General features: G+C 39.0%; 1 protein-coding gene across 1 annotated transcript; it reads right to left on the reverse strand.

The window, feature by feature from the left end:
* Window positions 1-7470: 7470 nt before the first annotated feature.
* On the reverse strand, window positions 7471-8832 carry LOC143890624 (malonyl-coenzyme A:anthocyanin 3-O-glucoside-6''-O-malonyltransferase-like). The gene has a single exon (XM_077395324.1). The coding sequence runs from the start codon at window positions 8830-8832 to the stop codon at window positions 7471-7473; it is 1362 nt and encodes a 453-aa protein (XP_077251439.1).
* Between the last annotated feature and the right edge of the window lie 2272 nt (window positions 8833-11104).

An 11104-nucleotide genomic window follows, 5' to 3' on the forward strand; every position in this document is an offset into this window, starting at 1 on the left:
CACACGCGCGCGTGCGTGAACGGTGCGTTGCACCGTCCCGCGGGTCCAATCATGGGTTCAACCCAATGTGCAATCAACAAGTATTAGAAAAGTGTAGTGCTTTATAAGCCCTTCTCTCTCCTTTCTCTCATCCGGTACGGGACTATCTTTTCAACTACACTTCTACATCTTTTTGTAAAAGCAAATCTTTCCAAGAAAACATTTTCTTTTTCCCAAACGCTTTTGATAAAACATTTTCCAAAACACTAAAACATGCAAAATACATGATTTTGAAAATCCAAAATCACTAACAGATTTTTGTGCAAAAATTCTAGTATTTCTTTCAGCCCAGATTTTATGGACAACCGCAGTGAAGGCGAACTTGATGGTGATTGCAGGTTGGCTATCGCCCAAGAAACGCTCTCTAACCTATTTTTCTTCTTCCGTGATACTTTTGAGAGGTTTTCTCCTAATGCCAATTCTCCAAAGGATGGATCGCCAGAGCCATGCAGAGAAACTACATTGGAGAAGATATGGTTAATGCTTTCTGGTTCAGCCTTGCAAAGGATACAAGTAGAGTCAACTTGTAGACCCATAGCAATTAGGCCATCCTTAGTGCTGAGCTTGTTTTGGAGGGCCTTCCAAGCAGTTGATGAAAACATAGGAACAAAGCCTTTCATCCAGACTGTTTTTGCCCAAGGGACCTTCGAGGAGTGATCACTGATAGTATTCCATCCACTCTTAGTTGAGTAGCTTCCATCAATAGTATGCATCCAGATTGGAATGTTGCCTGATTCACTTGTAAATAGTGTTTCCATGAGAAAGTTTTTTTCTTCGGAGAGGGATGGATTATCCAGACAAGGGTGCCAAGTTCCGTTGGTATAGATCTGGGATAGCCAGGTGATTGAGCTTAGGGAACTGTCAGTGCAATTTCTGGGTATGAGATGGGCAAGAGTTCCTTTTGGATGCCACGACTGATTCCAAAAATCAATGTTCCTGCTATCCCCAATCTGGTAGCAGCAGTGTTGCCGCATAATGTCTCTTGCTTTAAAGATATTTCTTGCCCTCCAGGATGGTTTAGATGGCATAGGAATTGTCCAGATGTTTCTGTTTCTAATGTACTTGTAATGAAAGCAGTTACACCATAAAGAGTTGTTGCAATTGAGAATATTCCACAAAAGCTTGAGTTGAAGGGCCTTGTTTACATCTTTTAATTTCCTGATTCCCATTCCCCCTTCACATAATGGCTTGCAGAAGCGAGACCATCCTCCAGAGTGGAATTTTCTAGATTCTTTGTTCCCCCAAATGAAGTCTCTCAGTGTCTTCAAGGATTCTCATCGGGAGGCTGAAAGCCGAGGACCAGTAGATTTGGAAAGCTGAAAGTACTGTCTTCACAAGCTCACATCTGCCAGCTTGCGAAAGGCTTTTGCTACTCCAAGAATTGATCCTGTTTCTAATTTTGCAAAGGAGGGGAATGCAATCTTGAGCTGATAGCCTTGAGGAGATGAGAGGGACACCCAGATATCGTATCGGGAGATTTCCCTCCTTAAATTCGAGAATGTTAAGGATATCTCTTCTTGTGCTAGCTCGAGTTCCAGAGAAGAAGACTTCACTTTTGTCCACATTTGCTTGAAGGCCAGAGGCTTCACTGAATTTCTTGAGACAATCTTTTAATCCAGTAGCTGTAGCAATGTTTGCTTCAGAAAAAAACATCAAATCATCAGCGAATAAAAGGTGGGTAATTGAGAGATTGCCTCTAGAGAAAGGGGTGGAAATCAGGTTTTCTTGTAGGGGTTTTTCAAGGTTTATGGATAACATTTCCATGGCAATACAGAAGAGAAAGGAGGAAAGGGGGTCTCCTTGCCTCAGACCGTTTGAAGAGGAGAAGTAACCTTGGGGAGAGCCATTGACAAGAACCGAAAAATGAGGAGTTGAGATGCATTCATTTATCCAATTGATCCAGACTCTACTAAATCCTTGCATATGCATGAATTCAAGTAAGGCTTTTCCTATTGACATTATCAAAGGCTTTGGCTAAGTCAATTTTTAAGCACATGGAAGGGACTTTACAAGGGATATGGAATTTATGAAGGAGATCTTGGGTAAGGAGAATGTTTTCATGAATATTTCTGGCCTTTATGAAAGCTGATTGAGATGGGTTTACAAGAGAGGAGATGACATTTCTGAGTCTTCCAGCTAGGATTGAGGTAATGGTTTTGTATAGGAAATTACATAAAGAAATTGGTCTGAACTGCTGGGGGGTAATGACATCGGGACTTTTGGGAACAAGAGCTATGAATGTAGCATTTACGGCACTTAAGAGCTTACCAGATTTAAAGAAGTTTTGCACTGCTTTCACAAAATCAGGGCCAAGGATGTACCAGAAGGATTTGAAGAAGGAGGCATTGAAACCATCAGGGCCAGGGGCTTTGTCGCCATTGGCTTCCCATACAATATCACGAATTTCTTCCTCACTAACTGGTTTGCAGAGAGTGTTGGCTTCCTCTGGAGTTAGAATTTTCAGAGGGTCAGAGATGTTGTTCCCAGGCTGGATCCCATTATTGAGGATTTTTTCAAAATGAGAGACAAGAGTTGAGGAGATCTCTCTAGGATTAGTTAGAACATCACCATCAGCGGCATGCTTCAGAGCCATAATATGATTTCTGTTCAGTCTGGATTTGAGAGAATTGTAGAAGAATTTTGTGTTGGAGTCTCCTAACTTGAGCCATTGGACTTTGCCCTTTTGCCTGTAGAAAGACTCCTCCATTGCAGCCAAATTAAGAAGTTTCTGGCTGAGAACTCCTTCCCTTTCAGCTAGTTCAGCATTTGTGGGGTCTGAATGTAACATCACTTGGACGTCAGAGAGTTCTTTCCGCACCAGTGGGGTTTTTACGTCAATTCGACCAAACACATTTTCATTCCAGGCTCGAATATGGTTCTTCACAATCTTCAATTTCTGGGTGAATTGATACATATGATTGCCTATTATCTCCGTGGCCCAAGCCCTTTCAACAATTCGGTATAATGATGCGTCCTCTAGCCACATGTTGAGGAACCTAAAAGGTTTAGGCCCCTGAGGAGTGTCGGGGTTGAGAGCAATTGTGATAGGGCAGTGATTAGAGATGCCGGGGGGGGGGGGGGGGGGGAGAGGAAATTTGCATAGGATTGGGGGTGCTCCTGAAGCCAGAGTTCATTCACCATTGCCCTGTCTAGTTTTGCTTCTTTCCTAGCTTCTCCTTTGAATATCTAATCTTAGCAACATCCTAAAATATCTTGTACAGCTGTAATCTTGAGAAATGATATCACACAGTTCATATGCATTGGGAAGAGCATTGTCTCTTTTTCCTACACGATTTGGTTGGTTGGAATTAATGCCACATATCTCTCCTTTGTTTTCTACAAGTAAAAATGCACGTGCATGCATTTAAAATTGTATAGACCACATCATAGGTTGATCTAAATCGTCCATGTGATGGAACACAACATCAATAGGTTGTGCCCGTAAAATCATTTCTATAGGCTGATCTTAGCCCTGCAATCTATAGAGGTTTCCATGATTGTTGTTCCTCTTAAGGTGCCCATAATTCGTCAATATTTTTACAATTGTCATGCATTTATCATCATTTCTGTAACATGACCCGCACATAGTGAATAAGGAAAAGTAGTTTTTTCGTCATCGTTAGGGGTGCAACTTGGATGTCAACCCGATCGGGTCGGGCTAACCCGATTTGATATTGTACCAATTGTTGATCACCTCAACTCAAGCCGGGTTGTTTTGGATTTTGAGAACCAATAGTGAGTCACCAATAATCAGTTTTTAACTCACAATCGGTTTTCAAAATCCAAACCAAACATGGACTAATAATTAACAAACGAAAATATTATCCGTACTACTATATTTTGATGATCACACTCGTCACTTTATTCAAGTATGGTATGGCCCGCACCATAGGATTATCCAAACCGTCCATTGTGGATTGTGGAGACTATTTCAATGTTGAAAAAGAAAAACACAAATATACAGAACTTCTTCAGATGGAACCCAAATTCGGATTTCGGGTCGGGTCGGGTTGCCCGACAGCCCAACCAGACCCAACCCGATTTCCAATTGGGGTTGATTTTTCGCAACCCAACCCAACCCGATTTGCGAAAAGCTTAGCCTGACCCAACCCAAATTCGGGTTGAACCCGACCTACGTGGGAACATCCAAGTAACAACAACGGTTTGAAATTATATATACTGCTAATGTCCTCACTACCATATTTTATAATGGCACTAGTCACCGTATTTTGATGATCACAGTCCTCACTCTATTAAAATGTACGGTATGGCCCGTATCCTGTGTCGGTACTTTTCGTATGTAGATTACGATTTTACCCTGAAATAATTTCTCATAGAGATAGATGTTAGATATCAGCAAAGGGGTTTAATGGTAAAAGAGTAATGCGGACGTGTAAATCCCAGATAAAAAGAAAAGAAATTTCTTTTGGATGGGCCACTTCCTACATAGGTTGTGCCCCAAAAATAATTTTCATAGGTTGATCTGAACCCTCCGATCTGTAGAGGATTATAGGTTGATCTAAACCGTCCATGTGATGGAACACAACATCAATCGGTTGTGCCCGTAAAACCATTTCCACAGGTTGATCTTAGCCCTCCAATCGATATAGGCTGATCGTAGCCCTCCAATCGATAGAGGTTTCCATAATTATTGTTCCTCTTCAGGTGCCCGGAATCCATCAATATTTTGCAAGTGTCCTGCATGAGTAATATAAATTAGTCCTTTCGTCATTGTCATATATCTTTGCCTCTTCTTGATAGTTTTTTGCCTTAATTGTCATAGACAGGTACCCTGTGTTGGTACTTTTCGTATGTAGATTACGGTTTTACCCTCAAATAATTTCTCATAGAGTAGATTTCAGCAAAGGGCTTAGTGGTAAAAGAGTAATGCTCTGTATAAAAAAGGTGGGACACGAAATAACGCCAAATGACACAAATGCCCTTACATGTGGGATACAATTGGAATTATGGCAGTGGGACACAAGCGGAAATAACGGCAAAGGGTGGAACACATTAACCCATCATTTTGCCTTTATATATAGCCTTTATTTATTTATATATAGTAGTTAAGTTATTATTATTATTATATTATTATTATTATATATTATTATTATTATTATTAAAGTTAATTAATTAATTAATTAATTAATTATTATTAAAGTTAATTAATTATTATTATTATTATTAAAGTTAATTAATAATTATTATTATTATTATAAGTTATTTTATTATTAGGGAAAATTACATTTACACCCCCTCTAGATTCTGACACATCCACTTCCACCCCTATAGTTTAAAATGTGACAAATACACCCCTGTAGTTTCAATTTGTTTAAGGTAGGCCCCCTCAGCTGAAGGTTCGTCCATAGATTGAAGGGTTAGGATGATCCGATGGAGCTGATTTTTTGGGCACACCCTATCTATGTCAGGACCCATCAAATGAACGCTTTGGATCATCCAAACAATGTGGGCCCACATTATTTGGATGATTTTTTGGTAGTGTTTGGATTCGGGTATGGGCCCACATTATTTGGATGATCCAAAGCGTTCATTTGATGGGTCCTGACATAGATAGGGTGTGCCCAAAAAATCAGCTCCATCGGATCATCCTAACCCTTCAATCTATGGACGAACCTTTAGCTGAGGGGCAAACCTTAAACAAATTGAAACTACAGGGGTGTATTTGTCACGTTTTAAACTATAGGGGTGGAAGTGGATATGTCAGAAACTAGAGGGGGTGTAAATGTAATTATCCCTTATTATTATTATTATTATTATTAGAAGTAGTTAGATTGGATAGATTAGATTAGATTTTCTTTATTCAAGAACAAACGAGCGTTGACACTTTCTCTTTATCCTTTAACCAATTCACTCCTTTTCACACACTGACCCATAACCTCTGTGTTTAACGGGTTCTTAGCTAATTCACTAGATTTTCGAAAACAGATCCAGTCTTAGAGAGGATGCAGGCTCTTGAAGTATAAATGATTAAATAACACCAACCCTATGAGCTGTTGCAGGTTCTTGGGTTCAAATGAACAACTCCTTAATATTAAAGGTCCAAGTATATTGTGAACCCAAAAGAAGGCCCAGTACGGCCAACCTAAAAAGAAAGAGAGGCCAGACTTGAGGGGAGAGTGTTTATAAACAATTAAATAACACCATTTAACTCTTTTTTTGAAAAGGGCAACAGAATATATATATATATATATATATATATATATATATATATATATATATATATATATATATATATATATATATATATGTAAAAACAGAACCGAGGTGGTCTTGAAGGAACAAAGATAATACAAAGATAACACCATTTAACTCTAACAGCTTAAGCTTTTGGAGCTTGTAATTGGCTGTTCATGTTAGAATGTATTCCATTAGATCTAGAAAGATCTTACGGTTGGATCATTATAGTGGTAGGTTAGGAAATTATTTTAACAATGTATTTTTGGATTTCAAACACAAGTAATAGGAAGTTTTTGTAGATATAGGCATAGTTTTAAATTTCGTTTTCAGTACCTCATCGACGAAATTTCAAAATTTCGGTCGAAATGGACGAAATAAACAAAAATATTTTATTTATTACAAAATTTCGTCTGAAATTATCGAAATTTCAGGAAAATAATAGAAAATTAAAAAAATCGTGATTTTTGGTCGAAATTTCAGGAAAAAAAAATTTCGGACGAAATAAAGTAACGTTTCGGGTATTTGTGATTTAGGTGTTTGTCTCGACTGAAATCCGAAATTTCGGTCCAAAATTTTGAATTTCGGTCGAAATTTAAAACCATGGTTATAGGCAGGTTTTTTAAATGGTAAAGAAATGAAATAGAAAGAATAAAAATCGAGGGTAGATCCAGCGATCAAGGTGATCAAACTAAAACGACGATCTTCTAACATGACAAAAAGCAATGGATGATCCCTCTACCCTATCCATGATCTCATCAAAACTGGATCGATCTTTTGCTAATTTTTAGTAGCAACTCATCACTAGTTTCCAGGATTTTATTTCTTGATTTTTGAGATTTCACCCTCTTCTCCACTTGGAGACACCAATTTATCATGAAAACAAATTCCTGGAAGCCAAAATTGGTCCTCTTTCTTGTCTTTTTATTAATACACTTGTCCCAACGGAGAAATTATATGATGAGTGCATGTGAAGTCCAGTATTTTTACAACGGTTGCGCCCACTTCTTAGGATGATCCATACATTTCATTTGGCGGGCCCACAACGTAAATAGGCTGTACCCCATAAATCATCTCCATACGATGATCCTAACCCTCCATGTAGAAAAAAAGAAAAAGAAATAGACGCAATAATTATGTCCCATAAAATTTCTATTTGTAATTTCATAAATTAACCCGTGAAATAAACGCTAGTAGTGTGAATATCAAAACCGAAGACTAGTAAACTGTTAAAAGTTAAGTAAGAACCTTGAGACCCTCCTCAAAGACAGAAGTAAACTGAAGCATTTCACCTTTGGGTAGAGCAAATCCAATCTCAATCCCACCTTCTTCATCTTTACTCTCTACAATTGCCATAATACCAGTTTTATCTATAGGTATCATCTCCACCTTCTTAGGCTTACCCCATCCAAAATCCGTCTCGTATATACCAAACCTATGTGAAAAGGCCACATGAAGTACTAACTCACCCAACAAAGACATAAATCTAGGCTTCCATAACTCGGCCCCATTTAGCACATCCTCCTCCATTTCACGTATAGCTCTCTTAATAACTTCACACCCCACCACTAACCCATTCTCCCCACTCAACTCGTCTGAGTTCGACTCGGCGAAACATCCTCTAGTACAGTTCCCGAAGTACTCGGCCGGTAATGGTGGGTCCAGGCGGGCCCTACAATCCGCAATGAACGAAAAATAGACCCTTTTGTGTCCCGCCACCTTTCGAACTTTGACTAGGCAAACCCACATATATGCGCACGTTAGCACGAACGACGAGTAGTAGGACGATTTCTGACTCAGTTCAACTCGGTCCAGACTCAGTTCGACTCGGGACCCGACCCACTTCCTGAGTTTGTCTAGGTCAGACCGAGTCAGAATTAACGTGCTTTGAACTGCGTCCGCACTTTGAGATAACTTAACTTTTATTTGCTCCATAATTGTGTTTGTATTCAGTTTTGCAATTTCTATGAAGAAATTTTGCTCTTTGTGTTTGAGAGTTGGAACCAGGGTCCTGTCTATGACTGGGAGGGATGTAATAAGAGAGAGATCACCTCTAGATTTGAAAATGGACGCCCAGGATTTAAGGAAATGGGTCAAGCTTCTTCCCTCGGTTACTGCATGATTCATAGAGATTCCAATACAAAGACCAGAGTTTGGAAATATGGTGACTTGCAAGGATAGTAGGGGCATTTTTTCAGGGTTGGAAGTGGGGAGAGGAGGGATTAGAGGGTCAAACTGAGTTGCAACTCGGGCGTGGTTTGCAGTGAGTTGGTGGAATGCAGAGTCTGACTCGGCGATGGTTAATGGGACTGAGTCACCGTCGATGTAACGGATTTCGTAATCGTTTGTTTTGGGGGAGCGAGTGAGGTGCCCGGCGAGAGGGTGGAAGAGTTGGAGGGAGAGGGAGAGGGAGTGTTTAAAGTTGGGAAGGAGTGTTTGGAGGAAGTGAGTTGTAGGGTGGGGAAGTGAGTAAAAGAGGAGGAGTTGGACGTGGGGTACTTCGGAGAAGATAACGTCAAAGAAGGTGAGGGGGAGGATGGTGTCGGGGACAGAGCTGGGCGGCGGCGAGACTCGAGTTTGGTCGAGGACTTTCACCATGTGGGGAGTTTCCATGGGGAGAGAGAGAGAAGAAGAAGAAGAAGAAGTTTAGATTGCTGGAATCTGGAATCGGTATCGGTATCCGATTCCAATTAAGGCAATTCTTATGTTTAGTTTCGTTAACAAATTGGAATTGGAAACGATACTTAACTCGGATTGGAAAAAACAATGGAGAGAGAGAGAGAAGAAGAAGAAGAAGAAGAAGACAAATAAAAATAATCAGGTATGGAGGATTTTATAGCATAGGGACCTAAATATTTTTTTTATATAGAAGGAAATGATATTTCCACTCCACTTTGGTTGTCTTTTCCTAAGAATGACAACATTGCTGCTTTTTTCTGTTTTTCTTTTCCTGAATATAAAGTGTTTTTATGAGAAAAGACAAATAAAAGGAGGTGGAAATGTTGGAGAAGAGGGTGTAAATATCATTCCTTATTAAAATGCCACATGTTTAAAATAGTAACTACTGTTGTTGAAGAAAGATAATGGCATGGTAACATCTAACTAGCTTAAACATGCAGAAACGTTTTAATGAAAATCAATTAATGTGCTTTGAATGTTTGACACCGTGAAAACACGTGGGACTTTGGATTGCCGGAATCAAGCATTGGAATCGGCATCTCATTTAGTTTCCACCTGATTCCCATATTTGGTTAGAAAAATAATGAAGGGAATATTGGGGATGGAATTGACACCAATGCCGAATTCGAAGGGGAAAATGCTGGAATCTATTTGTTTCTCTAATACATGGTATTCTTATTCCACCCCAGTACGAATGAAGTTTCGATTGGAAATTTTTTAATTTAATTTACATTCCTTTTAGAATTGGAATAGAAACTGGAATGGGATTATGATTATTATTCTTGATTCCGACAATCGAAACGCATAACTTTCCATAAATCTATCTCTCTGTCTCAGTTTTGCATTCCTCTTATAAATAAGTTGGGGTTTTGTAATCTCGTTATAAATAAGTTGGAGTTTTGTACACACTCTCTCTCTCTCTCTCCTTTTACTGTTTTCTGTAAGGGCTATTAATGGTCCTATTATATCTCTTAAAAAGAAAACACCCTTTGTCTTTCAATTATACTTTGATTCTATAGGAGTTTTTATATGGTGTAAGTGTTGGGTTTTTCGCCGATGAAAACCCGCTTTAATTACGAAACAAATAAATATGTGGATTTAAATAACCAAATAATCAAGAGAGCAATCACACAAAAGAACACAAAGATTTACGTGGAAAACCCTCCAGCGAAGAGGGCAAAACCACTGGGCGAATTCGACAAAATATCCACTAATCAAATAAGTAATACAACGTCTTTCTCTCAAGTTTTTACTCGAAACTTGAGCCAATACAAGAAATAAGGGAGATAAAATGTTACCTTGTTGCGAACAACAAAACCCACTTTCTCACCAAAAATTACCCACTTCGATTTTCAAGTCGAAGAAACCCAAATCCTCACGAAGTCTCCGCGCAACGAGAGAATCCAATGACGCGGTGAAAATTTCAACGAAGAACGCTCCAAAACCTTGGTTTTGATCCCACACAAAACCTTCAAAAAGAGCACCCAAGAAAAATCCTAGTTTTCTTCTTCTTCTTCTTCTCCTCTCTCTCTCTCTCTCTCTCTCTATCCTATTTTTCTTCTCACGTTATTACTTTTTTAGCATTTTTTTATTTCTGTTTTCACAAACATAATACAACATGCACAAATCTTGAATTGCATTTTCAACACCAAACCTCTTAACCTCAGATACCACTTGCTGAGCCCAATTTGATGGATCAATTATTGAATATTGTGATCATAAGAGCAAGGTAAGGGAGCTTGGGAGATACATGGCCAAAGGGCACATGTGGAGCTCCACTAAAATCACAAATAAAATACCAACATAAAATTACGTTTATAAATCAAAACAACTTACAAGTGACTTGGTGTTATTTTCCCTTTTTCTTAGAATCTCAACACTTCTTCTCCCTTAACCTTTACCCTCAAAGCTTACCCTTGAAGCTTCTCTTTAAATTTACAATCTCCACACAAATCGCTTCACACTTACATATCCAAGACAATCCATAAATAGCAAAATATTAAACACCTTGTTGTAGGCTCCATGGGTCCTTTCGGTATCCTAAGCTACATCATTGGAACTCACTGGTGGCTTGTAGTCCCCATGGGTCCTTTAGGTATCCTAATCTACACATAGGAACTCCCCAGTGGCTCTTTGATAATTCAGCCTAGACATTAAGAACTTTAGAAAACATACAATGACTTAGATTTTC

Source organism: Tasmannia lanceolata, unplaced genomic scaffold (assembly GCF_043159265.1).
Source record: "Tasmannia lanceolata isolate RefF3 unplaced genomic scaffold, GAP_Taslan_0.1 ptg000013l, whole genome shotgun sequence".
Classification (NCBI taxonomy): Eukaryota; Viridiplantae; Streptophyta; class Magnoliopsida; order Canellales; family Winteraceae; genus Tasmannia; species Tasmannia lanceolata.

What these genes read in the sequence shown, in the direction of transcription:
- LOC143890624 (XM_077395324.1), bottom strand. Translation starts at nt 8,832, where the DNA reads ATGGTGAAAGTCCTCGACCAAACTCGAGTCTCGCCGCCGCCCAGCTCT.